Genomic DNA, 27,761 nt, shown 5'->3' on the forward strand with positions numbered 1-27,761 from the left:
GAGTGTGTGGGGACAGGAGGGAGAAATCACTGAGGCGAATCTCTGCAGTCCCTAGTGAGAGAAGAAGGATGCTGGGGTTTACGACTTGAGTCCTGACCTGCTCTTCTGCCATTGAAATGGCCCCCGTGGCAGGACCCCCGCCTTTGAGCGGTACGTAACCTTCTGAAAGGTCTGCATCGGTCCTATTGTAGGTTACAGGCGGACAGGAAACAGGAGCCTTTGTTGAGGTTGCTTGTTCTGCTGCTGCTGTGAGAGATCGAGGGCACCGGAGAGCTTCGCATCACCCTCTCTGTACCCCGAGTGTAGACTTTGTTTCGGCCCCAGAGGTAGCAAAGTCGGCATGATGTATGCGATGTTCCATATGACGTCCCCATGAAGTTATGCAAAGTCATGCTGGCCCACACAAGCATTTTTTTTTTTAATGTTTATTTATTTATTTTTGAGAAAGAGAGAGGAGAGAGAGAATGAGCAGGGGAGGGCCAGAGAGAGACACAGAATCCAAAGCAGGCTCCAGGCTCTGAGCTGTCCGCACGGAGCCCGACGCGGGGCTTGAACCCATGAGCCGTGAGATCATGACCTGAGCCGAAGTCGGACACTTAACCGACCGAGCCATCCGGGGGGCCCCCCACACAAGCATTTTAAATGGGAATCGCACGGGTATCTGGTGCCTGATACAATTTGCCATTTAACTTGTATCTCTTTGACAGCTGGGAGGTTGAATTTGTTACTGTGTGGCCGTTTTCATTCTGTCATCTGTGGGGCCTTGGCCCCAAGTGTCAGTGAGGCCACCTTCCCGTTTGGTAGTTGTCCCTGCTCTGTGGGCTAATGGCCACACTTTCACCTCTCCCTATTTGATCCCATGAAACCGTCACACTGGACCCATCTTATAATTGTTATCTGGAGTACCATCGGCTACTGCAGTAGCTCGCTTTGGGCTCTGCAATTGTGTTCTGTTGGTGCCATTCAGCTCGGCTCTCTGGGGCTATGAGCAATAAAGCAGAGGGTCCTTTACTTCTTCACTTCTCCCACACACGGGGCTCCCTGCCAGCACCCCGGTCCACACCAGCTTTTCATCTGAACAAGATCCCGTCCAGTGCTAAATCTAGCTTTATTTAACGTAACTGTACAAGGTGCTTTCTACTTTTAACTCTGGACTGGGCAGGGAGCGGGACATTTACATAACAAGTCCGTGTCAGCCCTGCACCAAATCTTCTGGTCTCCTTAATTGGACCAGCGAGTAAACCAAGGAACAGGGAGGCTTGGAGCCCCGCTCCTGCCATGTGGCTAATTAAATCCCAGGTATCTTAACTTCCAGCCCACGCACTGTTCGCACCCACCCCCACGTCCAAGCAAAAAGCCCCGTCAGCCCTTTGTAGTGGACAAGTAGACCTGATTCCCTGCCGGAGTTCATGGCTTCCAGTTTGCACTTGCCCACGGAGAGCTCACCACCAGACAGAGGGTAGTGGTCCCGCCGACTGGCTCACCAACCAGAGAGATCTTGTCCAGTTTTCATATTCTTTCTTTCTTTCTTTCTTTCTTTCTTTCTTTCTTTCTTTCTTTCTTTCTTTCTTTCTTTCTTTCTTTCTTTCTTCCTTTCTTTCTTTCTTCCTTTCTTTATTTTTGGCCACTTCCCCCAGCTGGCGGCTAGTTCGCTTCTGAACTTTCCCGGGGCTTCCCCCAGACCACAGATCTTCCCATTAAAGCTGTGGTTGCTGTTCTCGGACCGGCCGCCGGGGACCCCACGCTCTGACTCAGCGGCACATGCAGACGGCCTTCAGGGGACAGGAAAGTATGTCTGCACGTCCAGTGGCGGGGGTAGGACTAGAGGCGTGCCTTGAGGGCAGGGACTTCATCCACTGTCCACTGCTTCATCCCAGCACCTAGAGCAGAGCCTGCCCACCACAGACCACCCCCAATAAAATATGTAGGGTGAGCCATGTGGGGACTGCAGAGACCTGGGAAGTGCATGTCTCAAGGAAGGCATTCTCGTCAAAAAAAACAAAAACAAAAACAAAACAAAACAAAAGCATGCCTCTGGGCAATGTTTGGCTTCCAGCGTGCAACCCCTGTGGCTGAATAAACCACACTATTTCTGGATGGAATGGAACAGTGACCGCCAAGCAACATGGATGCCCAGCTTTGACGCGATATGTTCAGTCGGGGTCAGGATGCAGATAACCCTTCCTGGCGAAGCACCTCTTAAACCCTTCCCATCAATAACCCTGGCCCTTGAATGACCCTGCGCCCACTGGGGACATGTGTCCATCTTCACACTTTTCCCTCCTACTGTGCTGTGGTCCTTTTTTTCTTCTTCTGAGTCTCCTAGTCATACATTTTTCTTTTCAAAAAACTGTACAAGGACACCTCTTCTACCAAAGAGGGGGCAGAGTTTCTAAACACGAACTCACATGCTAAGAGCAGGGCAACGCATCTGCTTTCGTACCTACAACGTTGCCTCTTCTGAAACGGACGCGAGCCGACGGCGGTAGAGCCGTGTCGTGCCAAAGTCGTGCCGAGCCCCGTTCATCCTCGCCTGGTGCCACGGCAAGTCCCGGCGTCCTGGAAAGTGGCGGGGTAGCCCCTGCAAGTCCCTCCTCAGATAAAGAGTTGGCACTGGCTGCTCCCTCGGACACTGGCCCTATTCTACTGGGTCTGTGTACTGTCCCTTCCATTCCCTTCTCCTGACACCGCAGACCGAATTGTTTGGGTTTATGGCAGATCCCTTAAACCGAAAGGAGTGTGGCCGTTGGGTCAGGCAAGCAGCTGTTGTGGAGTGGACGGGCTCGATGGGGGGCCCTCTTATCACAGGCGCCCTAACCCTACAAAAATTTGACAGATAGGAGACCATGTGCATGGAAGCCCAGAGCCAGTTTCTAGACTGTGGACTCACTCACTGATTTGTCACTTAAACACTTTGATTCCCTAGTGAATTGGGAAGGGTGTCAAAACATCCTCTGGGGCGCCCGGGTGGCTCAGTCGGTTAAGCGTTCGACTTCAGCTCAGGTCACGATCTCGCGGTCCGTGAGTTCGAGCCCCGCGTCTGGCTCGGTGCTGACCGCTCGGAGCCTGGAGCCTGCTTCGGATTCTGTGTCTCCCTCTCTCTCTGCCCCTCCCCTGCTCACACTCTGTCTTTCTCTCGCCCTCAAAAGTAAATAAACATTAAAAATTTTTTTAAAAAATCCTCCAGCAAAACAAAACCTGCAGTAGCATCATCTGTTCGGAGGAACAGGCTTTGCAAAATCGAGCCGTAGCTGCCATTAACTATTTGGCCAGGATACGTGAGTCAGAAAGGTACCTTAGAAGGTACCAAAGGGATTAAAATTCCAGATTTTCTTGAAACACTTTACTGGTAAATGGTAAACACACACACACACACACACACACACGCGTGCATCCGCAGTATCTGAGTTCCAATCTACAAACCCTTCGATAGGATAAATAAACTTGATCATAGGTAGATGCCATTACTATCAAGAAACATTGATCTCCAGCTTATAATGATGTTCTATGTCCTGATGAACGCGAAGATGCAGATAATTCTTGGTGGTTGAAGTGCCTCTGCTCCATCAATGACTTTGGCCCAGATCCTGATTGTAATTTTCAGCCATGAATGGAAAAGCAGGAACTGACTTACGTCGGTGAGGAACCTTTTCAGCCACAGATAACAGAAAAAGAAGTGGGGTGGGAGAACATCAGCTAGATCTCTTCACTGGGTTAGGAAAACAGCAGCTTTGCTAGAGCCCCCCTCAGCAGGCTTTCCTGTGGGGCTCACTGGGCCCGTCACTGTGTCACATGCCTGCCCCTGGCTACAGAGGGGTGGGGAATGGAGTGCTCTGTCCCGCCTCTGTGGTAGAGGAGAGCAAGGGAGAATGGGCTCGAGAAGAGGTGTGTGTGAGCTAACACACGGGGGGCTACCGAACCCTGCAGGGAAACTCTTCTACTCTCATTCCACACATGACAAAACAGAGTTCCAGAGGCACAAAGTCACTTGGTCGCGATCCCAACACCAGATGAAGGGAGAACCAGATCTGGAGCCCAGGTCTCTTAACATCCAGTCCAGACCTACCAGACCACACCGTGGATGTGGTTTGACAGAGTCTGTGACTGACGTTCTGTTGAGGACATAGAATGCCATGCAAACAGTGAGGTGATGCGTCTAAAACCACCAGCCGTGGGCCGAAGATGTGGTAGCCTCAGCTTGATGTCTCCTTCCTTCTCGAGGGATCAAATAACCCGGTGTGAGTCACAGAAGTGAGGCCATGTCAAATCAGGCCTCCTCCAGGCGCCTTCCTGCTGTGTAGATTTTTTTTTTAGCTTCTCGTTCCTTCGGCACAGCGATGTTTATGTGTGTTATGATGGAATAAGTCTCATGATGAGCACCAGATAATGTGGAATTCCCTTGTCACTGTTAATGTGCTGTTCTTGTCTTCTGTCCCCTTCTGTTATTGGGCCAAACAGAAGTATTCTGCTGTTTCTCTCTGCAACATCTCCACAGAAGTCCTGAAAGTCATCAACGCCACTGAGGAGCTGATAGCAGAGTCCGCAGGGCCCTGGGAGTTCCCACCTGTCCCTCCCGACAGAGAGAAGGGGACATTTCCTCTTGGGACAGACCAAGTGAGACTGGATGAACAGCTGACTTCTCTGGAAGAAAACGTAAGCCGGTGTGGGTGTTCCCCGTCTCGGGCAAACGTGAGAAGAAACTGATGACGTTGTGACCCGTCACAGACAGTGCAAGGACACATGCACGCCACACAACGTAGCAAGTATATCCTCAGGGAGGGTGTCAGGCCGGGTCCTCCAGAAGCCGACCCTGAGGAGAGGATAGGCTTGCAGGCGATTTCTTTCGGAAGTGCTCCCCCAGGGAGGCTCATCAGGGAGCGGGGAAGGACTGGGGAAAGCTAAGAGGTCAAGCAAAGGTGTGACCTTAGACCAAGAGTCGCTTTGACCTGTAGGGAGCCCTGGGGTGTTAGCTGCATCTCAGGGTTGTCTTGACACGAGCCAAAGGAACTGGCTTTTTCTACAGCCAGCAGGCACTTCGGTCTCTTGGCAAGCAAGCCAAATGTAGACACTTCTGTCTACACTAGCCCCAGGCGGTCTGGTGTGTAGGGCTGAGCGGGTGGGAACCCAGGCACACTGAAGCTGGGGGGTGGGGCGATGCAGAAACTACAAAAGGGCCCCGGGAGGATCCAGGTGGAGCATTCCCAGTGCCACTGCAGGGCAAGGGCGTGGTTTTCCACGGAACTTAGGTCACAAGTGGTCTGCCCAGCTCACAGGTCTGTTTGCCAGTAGGGCGTTTTTCTAGCCTCCCTCGGGAGGAAAGGATGGAGGGAACAGATTCTTCCGTACAAGTATCCCCGCTCATCGCCGAGCGTTTTCAGAAATGTCTGATGAGAATTTGCCAACACTTCAGACGAGGGGTGACACAGAGAGATCTGGAACATTAGCCCCTTGGGCCACACTCACTATCACCGGCTGGCAGAGTCCTGCCCATGAATCAGATACCAAATGAAGTTGGGTGGTTCCATCTTTCCACACCCAGCAAGAACCAACCCTGATTTTGGGGTGCTATCAGGAATGCAGCTCCCAGAAATCAGGACCGGTTGGTAGAGGCAATTTTTGCAGAAAGTTGCAACAGCGACAAATCAGGATGCCTCCAGGTTAAAAAAAAAAAAAAAAAAAAAAAAAAGTGCCGATAGTCTCTTTATCTTAAAAGGTAAAGACTCTCTCCCTCTGAATTCCCATAAAACCTGAGCAGAGGTCTATCTGCCAGTGAACGTCACTTGGCTGCCCTTTCTGTCCACCCGTCTATCCCCATTAGATCGGCACCACTTACATTTTGGGTTTGATAATTCTGTTGGCGGGGGGAGGGCGTCCTGGACGGTAGAGCATGTTCAGCACCCCAGCACCTACCCACGAGATGCCGGTAACAGCACCCTCCTGACTGTGGCCATCAAAATGTCTCCAGATGTTGCCAAACATCAGAGAGGGAGATGCACGGAGGTGCAGTCGCCCCCAGATTAGGAATCAGGTGTATAAATCCCTGAAGACCGGGGTCCTGCACATCACGAGCTCCAGCCCTTGCCCAGAGCCTGACACAGAGGTGCTCAAAGAATGTGGTTACCTGATAGAAGGTTCAGATGAATGAAGTCCTTTTTTTTTCTTTTTTTTCTTTTTTTCCGGAAGAAATGTTTTGCTTCTGATGCGTCGGGTCTCTGTTCTTTAAATGCGTCTATAATACGGTTCTTTCAGTGCTGATGGTCCTGCAGTGGCCGTAATCCCCTGGACACATAGAAGTGAAAAAGTGAAAGTCAAGATATGGTTCATCAGGCAAGGGGCGTGGGTTTTTGTTTGCCCGTTTGTTTGTTTTACAAGGTATTGTATTTAAAAATATATATATATACAGTGCGTGAAATATTCAGATTTAAATGACAGCCATGGGTTCCCGTGGCACACACTTAAAGTGAAGACAACCTGCCTTTTCTGCCCTCCAAGGGGGATATCGTGGGGGGTTTCGTTTTGTAACGTCCTGTTATTACACGCTATGTCTCCTTTCCTGGGGTTCCTTAACACTTTCAGTTCAAATCACATCCACTCAGCCGCCAATGTGAGAGGTCCCAAACCCCGGCAGGGACTGCGTTGCAGGCCGCCGTCTGTAGTGCACCTCACCCCTGCCCAGCGTCTGTAGTTTACTTCACCCCTGTGCAGTCCTGGGAGAGGCCTCTCCTGGTCCCCAAGAGTTAACTGCCTCTTCCTCCTCCTCCCTTCCCCCCATCCAGCTCTTCAAACTGCACCTCAGAAGAAACTCCATAGCTGTTCCTTTGAATTCTCTGGGTTTTGAGTCAGAGAAGGGATGGCTGTTTTCTTTATCTCTTTAGAGACAGAGATCACAGCCCTGGGCGGGTCTGGCTCTGCGGTTTCCAGGATGGAATTCAGCAGAGCAGCAGAAGGGCAGGGAGATTCTTAAACCGGCCTCTGGGTGCAGTGGTTTAATTAAACTGGGGCTTTTGTCTGTGTTCTAAAGAGCGGCTCCCGCGTTCCTCGTTTTCTCGCTGCCTGGCTCCTTTGTGCTCAGGGATGGGGACTGTCAGAAATAGCAACGGGGACACCTCTTGTCACCTTCTGAACATTGGCCACCGCAGACCAGCCCGGGGACTCAGAAATGAAAGAGAACATTGGCTCGAGAATGTTTCACCTTCAAAAATACTTCTGAAGGTTTCAGAGCTGCCTCCGATAACAAAAAAATGTCGTTCACATGGCGAATCTCCTGTTTTCACAAGGTGCCTTGTTAATCCACTTAATTAGAGTAGGGCTTGGGGACTTCAGAATTCCCTTAGTCTCTCTGTGTTGACACTTCTCACCTGCTGCCTGGCTGGGCACTGTGAAATCAGCCCTTGGCTCCCTTGCAGGCAGGGGGATCCTGGGGCCAATCCCAGCCTCCCTTGTGCACCACGGGGAGCTCAGTCCCTTGGATTGCGTGCCTGCGTCTCTTGTGTTTGAAGCTCTCGCTGACAGCTGTGGGTTGTAGGGTTCCATTGTACCTGCAGGGACTTGGCTGGGAAAGGCAAGTTTCGGGAAGAGACTACAATCTGAAGTGTGGGTAAGGTCCAGGGATGCTGCAGCCCCCAGGGAGTAGCGTTCGGCGGGGAGGCAGGCAAGCGGTCACCACCCCTGGGCAGTGGAGCCCAGGGGAGAGCTGGAGCCTGGGGGATCGCCCCCTAGTGGGAGCTGTCACCAAGAAGCCCACACAGAGAGGGAGCAGGGGAAGGGAGGCTAACTTCTTTCTCCTCCTGCCTTTGATCTCCTGCTGGTGTCTCCCCACAAGGGGGCCTGGGTGATGAGGTCCACACAGGGCAGCCTGAGAACAGAGTGGGGCAGAGAAGAGTGGAAAATGGATCTAGGAGTCCACAGAAGAACGGGCATGACCATTCTCAGACCTGTGGTGTGAGCAGTAGGGACCCACAGAGGCCATCTTGTGGATTTATGCAGGGTTATGAGTAGGAGGGATGAGTCAGCTGCCTCACCCCTCCACTGCCACCATTTGAGGAACTCCCAGACAGCCTGGGGCACCCCGTAATTCCCAGCACAGAGGCAGGAGAGGGACAGTCCCAACTTCCCTTTTCGCACTACCCCGTAACTTTCGGCAACACCAAATCCGTCGCGTAGGTGGTGGCTGGAGACACCGGGGGACTTCCCCTTGAGGGGCACCAGCTCGGCCACAGAGTCCGGGACCGGGCAGAGGGTGTTGTCGGTCCTCCTCCTCAAGGCTCTCGGGTACCCCTACAGCACCGGAGAGGTCGTGGCCCTGGAGATGGTCCTGGCTCATCAGGTGCTCCTCTGCCCTCGAGAGCAAGCAAAGAATTGCTATCGGTTCCTGTCTAGCCTTAGTTCTCTAGAATGCGTTTCATGGAAGGTAAGTCTGACGAGACGCGATAAGACCAAATCAGCTTGATCAATCCGGATAGTGTCTTTCTAGGATCGTTGAGATACGGATTAGCACATTAAAGACTCCAAGAAGTCCTGCAGCAAAGAAATATGTTTCACTCTCTTCATCCTACAGGCTTTGACCACAAGGCCTCTTGAGACCAAAGTTATGTCAAGTCCCTCCTTAATGAAACACCTGTTCTCGTCCCCTGACCCGCTTTGAGAAGGGCGTTCTGAAGCAGGAGCCAGTCCATGGGGTCATGGGCATCAGTGGCTGGAGCTTGGAGAAGACACAGATTGCACAGACGTGGTAGCCTTGGTTCTTGCCAAAAGTGGGCCTTTAGTCAGCCAGCAATTCCAGGTTCATGGTTTTCAAATGGGTTGTTTTTTTGTCGGTTTGGTTTTTGTTTTGTTTTTTTAAGATTAGAATAACATTTCCACTGCTATAGAATGTTAACGTTTGTTGTTTTAGCCCCAGCAACAGAGCCAAAGTCATGTTGATCTATAACCACAGTAACTCTAGAACTTTCAGGTCAGAGTTCAAAACGTACAAAGTCGCAACATAACGTGGCAAGCAAGATTAAGTATCAGGCCACCATAGGACAGGGTGAATAAAGGCAAGGGAATTGGCATCAGCCCCCAGGAGCTCAAATCCCAGCTGCACCATTTCCCAGCTGTGAGGCCTGGGGAAGTCACCGGAACTCCAGGACCCAGCGTTGTCCTCTTTCACACCGTGACTATAATAGCACCCACCTCAGGGACTGCCATGAGCAGTAAAGAAACGTCACATCAAACCCTTGGCTCAGCGCCTGGCTCCATAAATGTGTGGCGTCACCATCATCACCATTACGGGCCCTTCCGGCTCCATCACCTTGGTGGTGAGTTCCTGCTCAGCCCACGTCGGTGCCAAACCACAGAACCTTCCTTTCCCCCTCGTGCCAGGAGAGCAGGCTTTCAGGGAACACAGAGTAAAAGACGAACATTCTGGCCTTACTGAGCTATTTCACACGGGAGCTCGGAGGCTTGGAGCTATTTCATATCGCTTTGACTTGGCAGAGAAAACAAAGAACGTTAGCGGATGACCATGCCGAAGACAAAACAAGAGAACGTTGAGATGATACAGCTGTAGGGTGTGATGATGTTGAGTTTTGTGTGTTTCTGGAAAAATCCAGGCTCTTGAGACCCAAGTCATGTCGAGTTGTGTTTAACCCCATTGTCACACTCACTCAAATTATTGGTCTCATTTAAATAATAATTCCAAATTTTGTTTCATCGTGCAACACTGTAAGTTTATATTGAAAATTATCCAGGAGCGCCCGGGTGGCTGTTGGGCGTCAGACTCTCTGTTTCAGCCCAGGTCATGATCTCATGGTTTCATGGGTTCGGGCTCTGCACTGACAGTGAGGAGCCTGCTTGGGATTCTCTCTCTCCCTCTCTCTCCACCCCTCCTTCGCTCACACTGTCTCTGTCTCTCTCAAATAAATAAAACTTAAAAAAAATTTTTTTTAATAATAATAAAATAAAATTGCCTTATCAAGGGGTGCCTGGGCAGCTCAGTCGGTTAAGCTAAAGCTAAAGCTAAAGCTCAGGTCATGAGTTCGAGCCCCATGTCAGGCTCTCTGCTGTCAGCCCAGAGCCAGCTTCAGATCCTCCGTCTCCCTCTCTCTCTGCCCCTCCCCTGCTCGCTCTCTCCCTCTCAAAATTATATATTTTTTAATTAAATAAAATTAAATATTTTTTAAAATTAAATAAAAATTTAAAAAATAAAATTATCTTATCAAAATACATTTACCCTTTATCCTCTCTCCTTGTCTCTTCCTCCCTCTCTTTCTCTCTCCCCTCAATTTTCTTTCCCTCTGAAGAGAAATTTTTAACTTCAGAACTTTTGAGAGACTAATTTTTAAGGTTTTCTACACTCAAATAGCTTTGAAATATTCATCATTTCCTTCAGGTGACAAACAATAAAGGAGTGTATCTTGTTTTCAAGGCAAAGAATAAATGTCTTCTATTAAACTGTGAGGATCTTTTAGAAACACAAGTTCTCTGATACTCACATATGACCAAGAAATGCACAACTAAGGGCAAACTGAAATGCAATTGTCAACAGACATTTGATTCGTGGCCCACCATGCGACTGACGAATCGCTTAACACGACGGACATCCACTACCCCAGTCAGTGCCGGAAGCCCCCCAGCCAAGCCCATTGTGCCTGGTGTGGCACCAGTGCTCATTCATCAGACCTGCACCTGCCTTTGCTGCACTCTGAAATGTTGTGTAAAATTGCCAAGTTTTTTTTATTATTATTTTAAAAAATGTTTAATGTTTATTTAGTTTTGAGATAAAGACAGAATGTGAGTGGGAGAGGGGCAGAGAGAAGGAGACACAGAATCCGAAGCAGGCTCCCGGCTCCGAGTTGTCAGCACAGAGCCCGACAGGGGCTGGAACTCATCAACTGTGAGATCGTGACCTGAGCCGAAGTCAGATGCTTAACCAACTGAGCCACCCAGGCGCCCCTAAAATTACCAGTTTTGATGGAGATGCAGGAATTGGGCTAAGGAATTGGGGTTCTCAGTGTTCTTTCCCCAACTCAGCAACACTCACTGTAGCTCAGTGCAAAACGCTTGCTTGTCCTGTGTGCACAAGCTCTTGGCTTATCCCAACTCTGCTTTATTTAACTCAAGTTAAAAGAGCTTGTGTGACCACCATGTGTTTTCATTCAAATCAACTCCAAATTGCTGCAGTCACATGCTTAGAGCTTTGTGGATGTTGATTAAATTTCAAAAAACCCCTCGTAAGTAATTAGCTTCTTTAGATCAAAGAGGTCTGGTGTTGGTCATTTCATCCACGTTATTCTGTAGGCAGAAGGGAATTTGTTTCACTCCTCCCGTGGTCTGAATGATTCCAACGATGCTACCTTCTGTTTGCCCACTTTTACGGCAATCGCTGTATTAACTCCTGAGTCAACGTTTTTTTCCCTTTAATTTTTCCTCACATCACTCCCTTCGTCTGACTTCCTCTTTAATTTTCAGTAGCTCTCAAAAAACTGTCTTCCTTGACAGGTGAATAGAGTTGACAGATTTGTTTTAACATCGCGCTTTTTTCTAAGAAATAAACTATTTTCCTGCTATGAATTTCAGGTCCCTTTTAATGCCCTTCACCTGCTCCAGGCAAGCTGTAGGTAATCAATCAGAGATAATTCATTCAAAATGTTTTAAATTGTTGTTTTAAATTAATTTCATCTCTTTTATGTTTTCTGAATTTTTCTCAATTACTAAATGCCAAGCAAAAAAAATTTTTTAATTTTAATTTTTTTTTTAATTTTTATTTAAATTCAAGTTAGTTAACATACAGCGTACTAATGGCTTCAGTAGAATTTAGTGATTCATCGCTCACATATAACACCCAGTGCTCATCCCAACAAGTGTCCTCCTTAATGCCCATCATCCATTTAGCCCACCCCCCCAACACCCCTCCAGCAACCCTCAGTTTGTTCTCCATGTTTAAGAGTCTCTTATGGTTTGCCTCTTTCTCTGTTTTCGTCTTATTTTTCCTCAAACAAAATTTTTATTGGAAAAATCACATCACGAGTTGTTCTTTGCTTCTTCTGTCTTGGTATTCTGGTTGTTTGAATCACCGGACAAATTTGCAACTTATGTAGCTGACGCCATGTACTTTGGAGTATTTTGTCAGATTTTCAAAACTTATAAGTTGCTTTTTCTTGCCGGAAAGTTGAGGCAGGGGAGGTGCAGTTGACGGTGAGGGGGTGGTAAGACCTCATGCTACCGTTTAAGCGTGAAGAAGGTTTATAGATGGGGGCGTTGCCTGGCTTTTCCCCCAGTGCTGAGCCTGAATCACCTGGGCGCCCATAAGGGACCCCACCAGTCCTGGTTCCAAATCCTGAGCTCAAGGCTGCACCCCCTCTGCAGGTGTACCTGGCGGCAGGCACCGTGTATGGACTCGAAGGCCAGCTGAGTGAACTGGAGGATGCCGCCCGCTGCATCCACAGTGGCACCGATGAGACCGAACTGGCGGATCTGGAGGACCAGGTGGCCACGGCTGCAGCCCAGGTTCACCACGCTGAGCTCCAGGTAAGAACCCCCTCCCGCCTAGATGGAGGACCACCGTGAACGAGGGGAGAGCACCCCATCTTCCACAAGAATTACTGCAAAGCCTTTGTATCAGTTCCCTAGCACACTCGCATGGTCCTTTCGGGTGGATTCCGCCCAACCCTCCTTCTAAAAAATTATAGCCTTGATAATATATCAGAATTTTCTTTAAACCTTTGTCGCCTTCCGCTTTGACAAATCCTCTGACCCACAGGCAGATCTCCTTGCTATATAGGTTCCCATTCCATCTCAAGACCACCCTCCCCTAACCTGTATCACGCTGCTGATGACTTACTTGATGCCCTTTTCCCCTCTATACACTAAGAGCCCCATGAGGACATGACTATAACTGTCTAGCTTAACACGGTAACTTCAGTGCCTGACATCTGACACGGCTTTAGCACTTTGAATAAAACTGGGGTGAATAGCTGAGTGAAACTGAAAATGTAGATTTCTTTATGAAAGAAAGAAAGAAAGAAAGAAAGAAGAGAAAGAGAAAGGAAGGAAGAAAAACAAAAAAGAAAGAAAGAGAGAAAGAGGAAGAGAAACAAAAAAAAGAGAAAGAAAGAGAGAAAGAGGAAGAAAAACAAAAAAGAAGAAAGAGAGAGAGAAAAGAGAGAAAGAGAAAGGAAGAAAAAGAAAGAAAGAAAGAAAGAAAGAAAGAAAGAAAGAGAAAGAGAAAGAAAGGAAGAAAAACAAAAAAGAAGAAAGAAAGAAAGAAAGAGAGAGAGAAAGAAAGGAAGAAAAACAAAAAAGAAGAAAGAGAAAGAGGAAGAAAAACAAAAAAGAAAGAGAAAGAGAAAGAGGAAGAAAAACAAGAAAGAAAGAAAGAAAGAAAGAAAGAAAAGAAAGAAAGAAGAGAAAGAGAAAGAAAGGAAGAAAAACAAAAAAGAAGAAAGAAAGAAAGAAAGAAAGAAAGAAAGAAAAGAAAGAAAAGAGAGAAAGAGAAAGAAAGGAAGAAAAACAAAAAAGAAGAAAGAGAAAGAAAAAGAAGAAAGAAAGAAAGACAAGAGAGAAAGAGAAAGAAAGGAAGAAAAACAAGAAAGAAGGAAAGAAAAGATTTCTCAGACCAGTATTTTGATGATTTAGATATGGCCTTTTCAGAACTGAAATGCTATTATCTGTAAGACAGATAGTATCATTGTAATATTAGCTTGTGAAGACACTTGTTTGCAGCTTGCATGGATATCCCAGTGGCCTCTGACTCTGGATCAGAATTGATTGTGGACTAAGTCGCTGATGCTCAAAGTGGGGTCCTTGAGACGTGCTGGTAAGACGTGCAGTGTAAGCTCAGTATAAGCCCCTGGTTCACAGATGGACACCTTGCACCCCTAAACTGTATCCTAGGAAAACTGGGGTCAGTAGAAACCACCTATGGAGAGAGAAGATGACAGTCTTGCGTGGTAATTATTTTTTCAACCGGGATTTTGTTTTAGAGAGTCAAAAATCACAACCGCCACTGACAGCGGGAAGCACTCTTGAGAGTGTGAGCACGCCCGTTCTCCACCCTGTGGGTGCGTTAACACTGTGGGCTATAGGTGTGGTCTCTTTGGACGCGGCCCCGTCAACTATTCATTATCAGCAAGAATGACTGAAGAGCGTCTGTCCCCAAATACAAATCATTTCCCATAAGTGCCACCCAGCCTTTAATCCGTTTGCCATAAAGGCTACAGGAAGTGGGATCAAATCTTCTCTTTTCTGGGGTACACTCTGCAGCAAATAACTTCTTGGATGGTTTAGCCAGAAGTTATATTATTTGCGGGTGTCTGGGAGGGTTATGTTGGATAATTAGTTATTCCTGGTTCTAGATTTCTCCGGTCTTCAATTGTAAGAGCCGTGTTTTATGGGAGAAAATCCTGGAGTCCAAACTACCATTTTCTGTGTTTGAATGTGCCTGGTTTTTCTGCGTTTTTAAACATTACAGTAACGTTATCAATAATACCTAGTGTTCAGCGAGCCTGTCTTTGTGCCAAAAGTTGTACTTGGCGCTTGACCTCAGTATTGCAATGAATCCTTCCAGCAACTCCACGAGGGGCTCCGTGATGTGTCCCCTTTCATTTCTAGGGAGACTGAGTCTCAGAAAGGTTATCCCACTTGCCCAAGGTCAAATAACTAGCAGGTGATAGAGCCAGGGTTTTAACCTCTCTGACCTCACGGCCACGTTCTTCACCAGCCTGCGCCGTGTGGCTTCCTGAGAAACGTGTCGGTGCTGCCTTCAGACACGCAGACACTCGCATCGGTGCCCTTCATTGGCAGAGGAGGGCATCAGCCCTGCCTTCGGTTTTATGGACCTTGTCTCGATCCGGGAACCGAACTGCGGGCCGCTGTCAGAGCAGGAAGCCTCACACTCCCTGTAGTCTGCCCTTAAAGGACAGATGTGTCGCGAGCAGCTCAAGAGAGTGCAGGAATAGGGGAGGGAGGGGGGACCTCAGGGCAGAGCCCACGCACACTGGCTGCAGCCGCCTTTCAGGTTTCCTGCCTGACACCCCAGTAACACTCAGGCTGCGTGGGGAGAGCAGCAAGACGGCTGGGACCCCTGCCTCCTGCCGCCCCTCCACCGGCCCGCTCCGGCCTCTTCCTGTGTCCCCCACGGCACATCCTCTGAGAACGTGGCGGTGTGGCAAGAGCATGAGCGTTGGCATGAATCCGGAGCTCTGCCCCAGACCAGCTGTGAAACGTTGGCCGTATTACTTACCCTCGGATTCCCCATTACATACCACGGTCTCCCCATCTTTCAAAGCACGGTACCTGCGTCATAGGTTCACGAATGAGTCCGTGAGCGAAGCGTGAACGAGTTCGCATATTTAAAGCGCTTCGCATGATGGCAGCACATACTAATGCTCTTTTCCGGGAGCAGGGACTGTTGTCTTCTTCAACCCTGGGGACCTGATGGATCAGGCTTCTTTCTGGGCCCTGAGTAGGCTCCTGCTCCCTGCATCTGCCTTAAGACTCTGCTGGGGGAAAAAATTCTCTCTGACCTTCTGATGTTATAGTCGAGGAAACTGACGCCCAGGGAGAAGAGGGAGTTTCTCAAGGCACTTGTCCTTTTAGTGAAAGAAACGGACTCGAACCAGGGGCTGTTGGACCTCCCTCCTAAGAGCCGGTGCTCTGCGGTTTTGATTCATGGAGTCATGGGAGATGGAAGGGCCTCTAAATCATACCTGCCTTTCAAAGTTCACATCAAGTGTTGCCTGCTATAGAAGCCTTCCCTGACCACCTTACACACCCTCCGCCCCCGGGCTGAGCCAGGAGGCCCTGGGCCACGGTTCCCATCATGCCCTAGGCTTCCATTTATCCCCAGAAATACTCTGACAAGGGTGTTGATACAGTCTGGAGCTACCAAGCTAGACATGTAAATTTACAAAGAAAAACCTATGCTGTTTTTTTACTATGGCACTAGATAGAGAAGGGCCTCGTAGAAGTTGAATGAATGAGGGGCACCTGGCTGGCTCAGTCAGTAGAGCACGGGATTCTTGATCTCAGGGTTGTGAGTTCGAGCCCCACGTTGTGTGTAAAGGTTACTTAAAAAATAAAATCTTAAAAAAAAGCAAGTTGAGTAAATGAGTATACATAAAGGCATATTTAATCTTTATAGATTCCTAACACTTTTTTTTAAATTTTTTTATTATTTTTAAGAGCGAGAGACAGAGGGCGAACGGGAGGGGCAGAGAGAGAGGGAGACACAGAAAAGGAAGCAGGCTCCAGGCTCTGAGCTGTCAGCATGGAGCCCGACGCGGGGCTCGAACCCACAAACTGTGAGATCGAGACCTGAGCCGAAGTCCAACGCTTAACCGACTGAGCCACCCAGATGCCCCAAGGTTCCTGACACTTTTAACAAAGATTCTCCCCTCCTGTGCTTTTTCGCCTACCAATTCTGTCTTTCTGTTGCATTAAGATTTCTGATATTGAGAGCCGGATTTCAGCCCTGACCATTGCAGGATTAAACATAGCACCGTGTGTCCGCCTCACAAGAAAACGCGATCAGAAGCAAAGGAACCAGGTGCGTTTGTCCCTCACTCCCTCTGTTGGAATATTGCACCACCTGGAAAATTTGGAAGATAATGTATCTTTGGCTTTGCAAAGGCGTATTGATTGCTGTGTTCTGTTTGTAGGTACAAACCATAGACACATCAAGGCAGCAGAGGAGGAAACTGCCTGCCCCACCAGTGAAAGGTGTGCCTAAAGGAAAACAGTAGCAGAGCTATCAAAGAATTAAGGCTGACTTTGAGTGACTTGGTGATCTGAGTTTGAGAACCAGACCTAACGGGGAGTTCTTACCTAGAAGTGTTCTTGTGGAGAATCTGTCTTGACTTGAATCCCCCCAAGAAGCAGATCCATGGACAAGGATGTGATTTGGAACGTGATTGCAAGAAATCGTGGTAGGAAAGAGAGAAATGAAAGGGAAGGAAATTAAATCAGTATAGTCCAATGTCTTTTTTTTAATGTTTATTTATTAATTTAGAGAGAGTGTGTGTGTGTGCAAGTGGGGAAAGGGCAGAGAGAGAGAGAGAGAGAGGAGGAGAGAGAATCCCCAAGCAGGCTCCGCACTGTCAGCACAGAGCCCGATGCAGGGCTCGAACTCATGAACCGCGAGATCATGACCGGAGCTGAAATCGGGAGTCAGACTGAGCCACCCAGGCACCCCGGTACAGTGCAATTTAGTTCATAGCTTACTTCTCTGGGCAAATGAGGCTGAATCCTGCTGGGGACTTCTGGGAGACAGTATTGACTGCACCTCAGAGTTTCCTGCCCAAAGAACAGGAAGCTGAGGATATCAGCTGTCAGCCCTCAGCCCCTGAAGTTTCCGGTGGGGGTGGGGAGGCATTAATTCCCTGGTACTTCTGCCCCACCCCATGCGTGAGCCAAGGGAGTGACGGTGCTTGTGGTCACATGCTTCCAGAATGTGCCGAATGACAGAATGTGTGGTGATGTCAGGGAAACGTGGGCAGGACACGGAAAGCATCTAACACAGCGCCCCACCCGGAAGGGAGTCCAGCAATGCCGGGGTGGCATCCTTATCCACTGGGCATTTTGAACACTTTCCCTGGATTTAGGAGCCGCTTACGATGATGCCAAACCAGAAATTTAGATCTACAAAGTGGAAGAACAGACAGAAGATAGATGTTTGAGTCTTGGTTCCACCGATCTTTTCTTCAACAAACATTTATTGAATGCCTACTTCATATTCCATGAGACCCTATACAATTACAATTTATTACAGATCCACGGTCCCTTATCTGAAACCCTTGGATAAATATATGTTTTAGGACGTGTTGGACATCAGAAAGCTAAGACGGTACATGTACTGTATATTTCATAACAGTCCCCTCCCTCTGGTGTCTGGGGAAGCCTCTGATAAACACATTAAATCCTTTCAGCAAAGCTCGAGAATGTTCACACTGGGTGGGATGGACCAGGATTTTAAATGGCCACATGTCAGTTTAAGTCAGGGTTTCCCATCAGACAGTTTTGGCCCCAAAGTTATAAAGATTCTGTCTTTAGAGCCTTTCATAGTCCAGAACTGCAAATAAGGATTTACGAACTATGTTCAGTTATCTCCAAGCTACCTTTTCCTGGAAAGCCGCTAACAATTCTTGAGTTCATTTGGTGCATATCATAAACATAGACACAAAATTTAGAGATTCTACCGTCAGACCTGTGGACTGCAATGAGATGCCAAGTCTAGAGCGAAAATCTGGGTGATGGGGACACCTGGTCTTTCTTCCTCAACACTCGGCCCCACTCCTGGGTACCACTTACTTCCATGTGTTTCCTTTTAGCCGAAAACATTGAGGCATCTTCAGTGACCACCATTAAAACATTTAACCGCAACTTCCTTCTCCAAGGCTCCTTGACAAACAGGACTAATGAAAGGAAAAGCACCACCAAGGATTTGATGGTAAGTCAGCCCTGTCTCAGTGCCCATCGCTTCCACTGCCGACGGTGCCTCCAGTCTGTGGCCCTTCTGTCTGCAGCTCCCCCGTCAGAGCCCCGGGAAGCATCCTCCGTGGATGGTTTCATGGTCCGTTGGCTGGGGAGACGGGCGGGGGTGGGGGTGCAGTGAGAAGTGATGAGCACCCTGCCCGGTACCGCTCACCTCTTTGATACGTGGATACGTCCTCTCAGCCGTACATCCAGCTCCTTGTGGGGTTTGATCCGAGAGAAGTAAAAATACGTACATGGGAACGTCAAGGTCTGGTTGAGGTGCCAGAGTCTTTCTCCTGTTTTTGATCCAAATTCACTCTTCCTTAAATCTCTTCTTAGCCCTGAATTACTTGTTGTGCTCCTGAGAAAAGCCAGCAGCTGCCCCTAAATGCAAAGGGAGGGACAGGACATCATTGGCACGTAAAGAGGCGATCGCGTAAAGAGGGCTAACGGACTGTTTGCCTGAACACCAACACATGCTTCAGATTTGGGCAAAGGCTTGGTGCTGTTGATACGGGAAGTGATAATCCAGCTAACCTGCCTCAGTGGTACCAATATGCTGAGGGCAGATGATGTCTGAGTGACAGGATTAGAGCAAGGGCCAGTTTGTTCTGTTGTCTTTTATGCCTCGCCCCTCCCTCCCTTCCCCTTCCTCCCCCCCCCCACCCCCACCATCCCTGTACTCTGAGTACGGAGCACCAGGTAATGATGTAATGGGGGGCGTGCCCTTTGGGGTTCCGGATTACTGCGTCTCTTAGGCACCCCATGGCAACAGCGCTGCCCGCTAGCTTTTCTTCACTGCTCAGCCGTTACCCTCGACCTTTTAAAGTCCAGTTACTTTGCTCCTGGCCGTCAGAGCGTTTCTTCAAAGAGTGAAAAAGATGCATTACGCACTTAAAAGGGCAGACCATTGGGGTCAGGGAAGGAATCTGTTATAAATAAGAGAGTTACAAATAAATTACCTTTCATAGAGACAGAACACAGATCAGGGGGTGCCAAGGGCTGTAGGGAGGGGCCGTCGGAAGAAGCCACTCGGTGGATAGGAGGTTTTACTTTAGAGGGACAGGAGGTTTTCAAACAATGGCTGCACAACATGGTGAATGCACTAAATGCCACTGGACTGTTCACTTTAAAATGGTTAATGGGGCGTGTGGGTGGCTCAGTCTGTTGAGAGTGCAACTCTTTTTTTTTTTTTTTTTTTAATGTTTTATTTATTTTTGAGACAGAGACAGCGCATGAGTGGGGTTGGGGCAGAGAGAGAGAGAGACACAGAATCCGAAGCAGGCTCCAGGCCCCGAGCTGTCGGCACAGAGCCCGACACAGGGCTCGAACTCACAACCCGTGAGATCATGACCTGAGCCGAAGTTGGTCACTCAACCGACTGAGCCACCCAGGCGCCCCGAGAGTCCAACTCTTAATGTCGGCTCAGGTCATGATCTCAGGGTAGTGAGATCAGGCCCCACACTGAGAGGGGAGCCTGCTTAAGATTCTCTCTCTCTCTCTCTCTCTCTCCCTTCCTCTTTGCCCTTCTCCCCTGCTCATGCTCTATCTCTCCCTCAACATAATAAAATAAAATAAAATAAAATAAAATAAAATAAAATAATAAAATGGTTAATGTTACATCACCTAAGTTCACCTCAGATTATTTTGAAAAATAAGTTACCTTTAGATAATACAGCGAGGTTAAAAATGAAAGAATGGACAATATTTCCTAAAGAAATGCAAACAAAAAACAGCAATATCACTTTCAAAGAAAGTAGAATCCAAGAGAAAAACATTTGGAGAAAACGGGGAAGGAGGATGTTTTAATTTTGATTTAAAAAAATCGGGGTGCCTGGGTGGCTCAGTCAGTTAAGCGTCTGACTCTTGGTTTCAGCTCAGGTCATGATCTCATGGTTTGTGAGTTTGAGCCCCACATCGGGTTCTGTGCTGACAGTGTGGAGCCTGCTTGGGATTCTCTCTCTCCCTCTCTCTGTCCCTCTCCCACTTGTACTGTCTCTGTCTCTCTCAAAATAAACAAGTAAACTTTAAAAAATAAATAGGTAAGTCCTGAGCCTTTCTTGATTCAGCATGCAAAAGTGATACAATTCATTGTGCCATGGCTGGTGACTTTAAAATTCCCTTAGCAACCCTGGGAAGCCCAAATATGCCAAAAATAAACACAAATTACGAGGAGCCCGGGTGGCTCAGCTGGTGAAGCGGCCAACTTCAGTTCAGCTCATGATCTCACGGTTTGTGAGTTCAAGCCCCGTGTCAGGCTCTGTGCTGACAGCTCAGAGCCTGCTTTGCATCCTCTGTCTCCCTTTCTCTGTGCCCCTCCTCTGTGCACACGTGTGCGCTCTCTCTCTCTGTCTCTCAAAAATAAACATTTTTTTAAAAATTAAGTACAAATGAAAGCATGTGAAAAAGAGAGACTCTCCAGCCGCGCTGTCATGCAGAGCTCTCCAAAATGACGGATATGTTCTCTGTGTGGTGTACAATATGGCAGCCGCCAGCCACATGTGGCTGTTGGGCCCTTGAAATGTGGCTACTGCCTCGAAGGAACTGATTTTTTAAATTTCACTCATTTTAATTAATCTAAAGAGCCACATGTGCCTAGACCACCAGAAGTGACAGAGCAAACCTAGCAAATTGGAAAACTTAAAATACACAGAAACTCTACTTGGAAGTTAGAAAGCACGTACACCCACATACACGATGCATTCCAGACATCAGAGATAAAGGCAGAAACCGATGAATGCAAGCCAGAAAACTATAGAAATGATCATAAGTTCAAGAGCTTATTCTTCGAAAAAATAAAAAGCAGAGTGTTTTGTAAGCCAAATCAAGAAAATAAATAAATAAATAAAAATAAGAGACTCTAACAGATGTAAATTTTTAATTTAAACATACCATGCGATATAAATATATAGTAATGAATTTTAGAGGCTTAATTCTAATAAAATAAGAATTACATCAGAATATTAGTAAGAACTGACTTAAAACTTAGTAAAACTTAAAGAAAAGATTGTCTGGGGCCACCTGGGTGGCTCAGTCAGTTGAGCATCTGACTCTTGATTTTGGCTCAGGTCATAATCTCACAGTTCATGGGAGCAAGCCCTGCATTCCAAGAGAGCTTAGAATTCTCTCTCTCCCTCTCTCTCTGCCCCTCCCTTGCTCACTGTAATCATCAAGACAATACGGTACAAGCACAAAAACAGACACATAGAGCAGTGGAATGAAATCAAAAACCCAAAAGTGGACCCACGACTATATGGCCAACGAATCTTCAACAAAGCAGGAAAGAATATCCAATAGAAAAAAGGACAGTCTCTTCAACAAATGGTGTTGGGAAAACTGGGCAACAACATGCAGAAGAATGAAACAGGACCACTTTCTTACACCATACACAAAAATAAATCCAAAATGGATGAAAGACCTAAGTGTGAGACGAGAAACCATCAAAATCCTAGAGGAGAAGAGAGGCAGCCACCTCTTTGACCTCGGCCGCAGCAACTTCTTACTAGACACATTGCCGAAGACAAGGGAAACCAAAGCAAACATGAACTACTGGGACTTTATAAAAATAAAAACTTCTGCACAGCGAAGAAAACAACAAAACTAAAAGGCAGTCTATGGAATGGGAGAAGAGAGTTGCAAATGACAGATCTGATAAAGGGTTAGTATCCAAAATCTATAAAGAACTTACTTGCACTGTTGGTGGGAGTGCAAACTGGTGCAGCCACTCTGGAGAATAGTATGGAGGTTCCTCATATCAACAATAGCCAAACTAGGGAAAGAGCCCAAATGTCATCAACTGATGAATGGATAAAGAAGATGTGGTTTATATACACAATGGAAGATTACTCAGCCATCGAAAAGAATGAAATCTCGCCATTTGCAACAATGTGGATGGAGCTAGAATGTATTCTGCTAAGCGAAACAAGTCAATCAGAGAAAGACAAATACTGTATGATTTCACTCATACGTGGAATTTAAGAAACAAAACACATGAACTTAAGGAAGTGGGGGTGGGAAGAGAAGAGAGGGAAGCAAACCACAAGAGACTCTGAACATAGGAAATTGGCCATGGGGGTGGTAATGGGAAGGGAATCAAATTAAATAACTGCTGTATTCCACATGCCAAATAAATTTCAGACAGATTAAAAAGTACAGGTAGGGGCACCTGGGTGGCTCAGTAGCTTGGGCATCCGACTTAGGCTCAGGTCATGATCTCATGAGTTTGTGAGTTCAAGCCCCACTTCGGGCTCTCTGCTGCCAGCTGGGAGCCTGCTTCGGACCCTCTGTGTGTCTCTGTGCCCCTCCCCTGCTTGTGCTCTGTCTCTCTCTCTCTCTTTCTCACAAAAATAAACACTTTTTTTAAAAAGTACAAGTAAAAAATGCATCACTTTTGGGGTGCCTGAGTGGCTCAGTCGGTTGAGTGTCCGACTCAGTTTTGGTTCAGGTCATGATCTCATAGTTCGTGGCTTCGAGCCTGCTTAGCATTCTCCTTCTCTCCCTCTCTCTCTCTGCTCCTCACCTGCTCATGTGCATGCAGGTGCACCCCTCTTTCTCTCCAAAATAAACTTTTTTTTTAAGTATGATTTTTTAAATAATTAAATATTCCCAGTCAACGAGCACAAACATTTTTTATGATATAGAAAACAGGGGCACCTGGGTGGCTCAGTCGGCTAAGCATCCAGCTGTTGATCTCAGCTCAGGTCTTGATCTCAGGGTCTTGAGTTCAAGCCCTGCATTGGGCTCCATGTTGGGTGCGAAGCCTATTTAAAAAGAAAAAAAAGAAAAAAAGCAGGAGACATTTTTAATTGCCTCTTCTTGCCCTTGCCAAGTGGCTGATGACCATGCGCTCATTGTCTCGCCGTAGGAGCCCAGTCTGGCGTCTGCTGTGATGTATTAGTGCCACGGAGCTCCACTGCCAGTGACCCACTGCCTCCGGCCGTACACGACAGTGCCTTGACCCAACAGCCATCCAATACTGTACCGATTTCCACCCGAGGAGGGGGCCTGGGGGGGCCATGGTGCACCACTGCACAGGGCTGTCCTGATACCTCACCCAGAAAGCAGCCCCAGACTTGAGCACTGCGGTCTTGCCCACTCGCTGCCTTAGGCTCCCAGGGGAATCCAAGACAGAAAACCGAGACGCTGGCTTCCAACAACAGAGCTCCCTGTTCAAAAGACGCATCTTCTCCGTGTTCGCTTCGCTACTGTGTGTTGTCTTTAAGATCTCTCTTTTTTTTAATCCCTTTGATTCAACTGAAATTATATGTCAATAGTTATTTGTCCAAAGGAGAACCGTTGGGAGCTGGGGGGGGGGGGGGGGTGGAAAGAAGGGAGATGGAGATTATCGTTTAATTCATCACCAGTTCTTACTAATCTCTCAAAACCACGTTCGTCCCACAAACGCTAAGGAAAAATGTGCAGATGTCCCCGCAGTGAACATCCGGACCATCCCATCTGGGGAGTGCGCACCCAGCAAGGATGCAGGTCTCCCTTCAGCCGCCTCCTTCCTGGGAAGCTCCTAGCTGCCCCTCTCCCCACACCACACGACCATAACCAGTGGCCCAGTCATTTCCATCGCTTTGCAATCACACACCACGGAATGGAAAGTTCTGACTCACCCACGCCAGGCCCAGGTCTTTCTGAATCGAGGTCTCATGGAGAATTCAGGGTTTCTCCTTGGACTCACTGACAGGTTCCCCACTGTGAAGGGGAGAGGAGCTTGAGAAAGCTCACCATTGGCTTAACTTTGGGGCGCTGTCTGGAATCCACGTGATGCAGCTTAGTGATGGCCGCGTCTAAATGGATTCTAGCCACATGAGAAAATGTCCTCCAGAATTTATTTCCCAGTAGATAATTCGGCAAAAGTAGTAGGATGACCTTAAAGGAAAAAAATGGTTAAAGAATAGCCTTGGAAAGCTCACAGGCATGAAAAAAGCAAGGACAAACTGCGAGTTTAACAGACACACGAGCCGACACGTGCTCCATGTTTGTGGTCTCGAAGGCATGACCGTGTAGAGTGTGCTTGTAAAAGCCAGGGGAGCAGAATTCCGCTCAATGAACTGAGCATTTACAGCCTTTGTTAAAACTTGTCCCTGAGACATTCTGAATCTTAGGAAGAGAGCAAACGATGGGGGGCAAGGGGGATAGTTTGACTAAAATGTTTTAAGTGACTGCTTTGAGGAAGGCAGTTTCTTCTCATTTTCATCCTTGGAGCAACCCTCTTCAGTAGGCATCCCCACTTTTCAGATTTGGAAACTGAGGGGGCCAGAGAGATTAGTTTGCCAAAGTCACACCTCTAAGCCAACTGTAATCGGAATGCCTCCCCAAAGCCTCACCCTGCGTCGGTTTCAACTTCTACCTTCTTTTGCGGCTACACGCATTGCCAGACCTGATTTGCTGCTGAAATGTGCGTTCCGATCCATTCCTGATGCGATCTACCTATCTTCCGGTGACACCCTTTGCTGATCCTGTGTATGTGCTATCCAACAGAAGTGACTTCTTTGAAACACAGTAAATCTTGGCTTTGTGTTCTGTTGGTATGACTCAAAGCAGACAAATACAAATTTTAAAAACACAACAACAACAACAACAAAAGATCTGAGTTCCAAATCGAATGTTTCCTTTAAGAGGCATGAAAAGCAACTATTGGTGTGTTCCAGTGTTAATATTCAGTTTTCTTTGACAAAAATGTGTACTGTGTAAGCCTTGCAAAAAACAAAAACAAAGAAAAAAAGAAGAAGTCTGCTCTATGGCATTTGAAATTTTATAAAGGTTTCCTTGTGCCAAATAAGTGCAAAGATTTAATTTACTATTAAAAACCATAAGCATATGTTATAGTTTCGGAAGAATTATTTTGTCATCAAGTGATTTTGATCTTCAGTGTCAATATTTATATTTAGATTAATTTTTATAAATGAAAATATTTTAATGGTTTAAGAAAACGAGGACAATAAGACCATATCTTTGATGACTTCTGAAAGTTATGCTTGCCTTCATGTTATATGCACATCGCCAAGAATTACTGTCAAGAGAAATGATAAAGAAGTAAAAGTCATTTATGAAAATAATGTGTGTGGGGGTGTGGTTTTTGGGGGTTGGGGAAGACTGGGAGTGGAGAGGAGGCAGGGAAAGAAGTCAGTGGCCAGTCGTCGGAGGGGCCGAGATTCAAGGCTGCTAGCCTCACACACACCCCACGTTCCTTCCAGTTACACCACTGGCTTTTCCATTGCTCGTTATCCTGAGAACAGAATTTCCCAGCATAAGCCCAGCAGTCTCAAAGCAGGAGACGGGAGGGGAGTGGTGTGATTTAATCCCTCAGGAGACCTTTTTGATTGTCATTACTTGGTGGGGCAGAGTGGGTGGGGGGGGTGGGGGCGGGTGCTGCTCCTGGCATACAGTGGAGAGTGGCCGGGGATGCTGGTAAATGCATAACCACCCACAACCAAGAATTATCCAGCGCCAAATGTCCATAGTGCTCAGGCTGAGAACCCTTAGACCCTGCAGGTAAGCCTGGACATCATCGGGGAGGCCCCTGCCCATCCCTGCAGGGACTGCATAGCCAAGCAGGAAGCAGGACCGTGACTCTCCCAGAGTCTTGCACGGGATCGGTGGCAACTGTTGCTTCTCTGAGGCTGGCCTCCCCAGACCCTGGCCCCTGCCATCCCCAAAGAAGAGTAGGAACCCTCCTCTAACCTGAAATGAATGAATGAATAGTAATTCTGATAGAAGCCACCAGCCTTCTCTATCTGGTGGCCTAACACAGTAATACTCCAACTTAAGTGGCACCAGAATCACCTGTTAAGACACAGATCCATAGGATTCACCCGGTCATCTCTAGCTTTCTCCACACTCCCGTGAATGTGCCTGGCACATCGGTGTTTGCTAAGCATTGGTGACAAACGAGCTAACATTTAGGTCAACAGGGCATTTCAGATGGGGGAGAACAACATCGTCGACCCACCTGAAATTCTCTTCAGGCAGCGTTTCCTGGCTGGAGTTCCTGATTTCTCCATCCTTCCTCCCCACGGCCCCAGCCCTGTAGGATAGGATAGCAAGACAGTCAAGAGAGGCCAGTCACACTCAAGTGACGGGAACAGTCCGCCTCTCTAACCCGTAGAAGTCCCCAAAGCCTGTGTTGAGCAACCAATCGGCATCATCAGTGTAGGTTTTCAAGAGAATCCATTTGAGCCAACAATTCGAATATCAAGAGGGATGGGCAGCTGTGCTCACAGAAAAAGTACGGCACTTCTTGCTTCTGGGGTATTAGAACAGTGTAAGAAAAATATTTCCCCCTAAGAGGTCAGTGTTTGATTTGCCACAACAACAACAAAAATGTGACCCAATAGTCAAGGCACGTGAAGGCTGCCAGAAAAAACTAGGCTCCACTCCTAGACTGTCCACGTCCTAGCTCCTTGGCCTGTCACCTTGTATGTGAAATGGGTTCTAGTGGTGTTAAAAGGTTCAATGAAATAACATGGGAGAAAACTCAGTAGAATCTTGGAGTACTATAGGCGCTCAGTGCTTGTGTCCTCCTTCTCTCGGGATAAGAAAATCCTTCACACACGAGCACCGTGACTTGTACGAAATGCTATGCCTCACTTTTCCTACTGACAGTAGAAAAGACCCTCGTTCTACAAATGTGCACGCCTTTTACACCCTAACTCTGAGAAGAGGGCACCACCACCCTTGACATTGGGCTTGACCACGGGACGTGCCTTATGGTCGGTGGAACATACCTCTCTCAGTCCACTGGGGCTCTGTGATGAAATACCGGAGACCCAGCAGCTCATAAACAACAGGAATGTATTTCTCACCGTTCCGGAGGCTGGAAATCCAAGACCAGGGTGCCAGTTGCGGACTGTCGTCTTCCCACTGCGTCCTCCCACGGTGGAAACAGGCGAGGAATCTCTCTGGGGCCTCCTTTAAAAGTACACCAGTCCCAGTTGGGAGGGCGGACCCCTCATGACCTAATCACCTCCCAAAAGCCCCGCCTCCTTATACCATCACCGTAGGGGTTAGGTTTCAACATATGAAATGGGGGGGGGGGGGGGAGGCACATTCAAATCATAGCATCGGAGTCTCCAACCCTTGGTTTGGACTTGGCCACATGACTTGCTTTGGCCAATAAGATGTTACGGTGAGAGCTGCATAAGGGGCTTGAAATACGTTTATGGAGGTGGGTTTGTCCACTTACCTTTTGCCACTCACTATGAGAACGTGTCACAGGTCCAAGGAACAGGGCCAGATCCAACCAACCTACAGCCTGCAGCCAAGCTTGGCCGAGCCCAGCCGAGATCAGCAGAGCCACC

General features: G+C 47.8%; 1 protein-coding gene and 1 long non-coding RNA gene across 6 annotated transcripts in view; one reads left to right on the top strand and one right to left on the bottom strand.

The window, feature by feature from the left end:
- Positions 1–25,520, top strand: part of MYRIP (myosin VIIA and Rab interacting protein) — a 370,434-nt gene extending 344,914 nt beyond the window's left edge. For 3 of the 5 annotated variants that reach the window (XM_058729485.1, XM_058729484.1, XM_058729488.1), the window contains 6 exons: positions 4,459–4,653; positions 12,349–12,510; positions 16,424–16,528; positions 16,641–16,701; positions 18,309–18,427; positions 23,318–25,520. In XM_058729485.1, the coding sequence (XP_058585468.1) occupies positions 4,459–4,653; positions 12,349–12,510; positions 16,424–16,528; positions 16,641–16,701; positions 18,309–18,427; positions 23,318–23,350 (675 nt within the window). In that variant the 3' untranslated portion in view covers positions 23,351–25,520. Of the gene's footprint in view, positions 1–4,458; positions 4,654–12,348; positions 12,511–16,423; positions 16,529–16,640; positions 16,702–18,308; positions 18,428–18,792; positions 20,062–23,317 lie in introns of those variants that run through there. The other 2 variants (XM_058729486.1, XM_058729487.1) reach the window with 2 other exon arrangements.
- LOC131511635 (uncharacterized) lies at positions 16,926–19,320 on the bottom strand. The gene is made up of 3 exons (XR_009261634.1): positions 19,216–19,320; positions 18,289–18,837; positions 16,926–17,619 (listed from the first exon to the last, which is right to left on the bottom strand). It is a non-coding gene; the product is annotated as an uncharacterized LOC131511635 (long non-coding RNA).
- Positions 25,521–27,761: the final 2,241 nt, after the last annotated feature.

The sequence above is a fragment of the Neofelis nebulosa genome, chromosome 5, assembly GCF_028018385.1.
Source record: "Neofelis nebulosa isolate mNeoNeb1 chromosome 5, mNeoNeb1.pri, whole genome shotgun sequence".
NCBI lineage: Eukaryota > Metazoa > Chordata > Mammalia > Carnivora > Felidae > Neofelis > Neofelis nebulosa.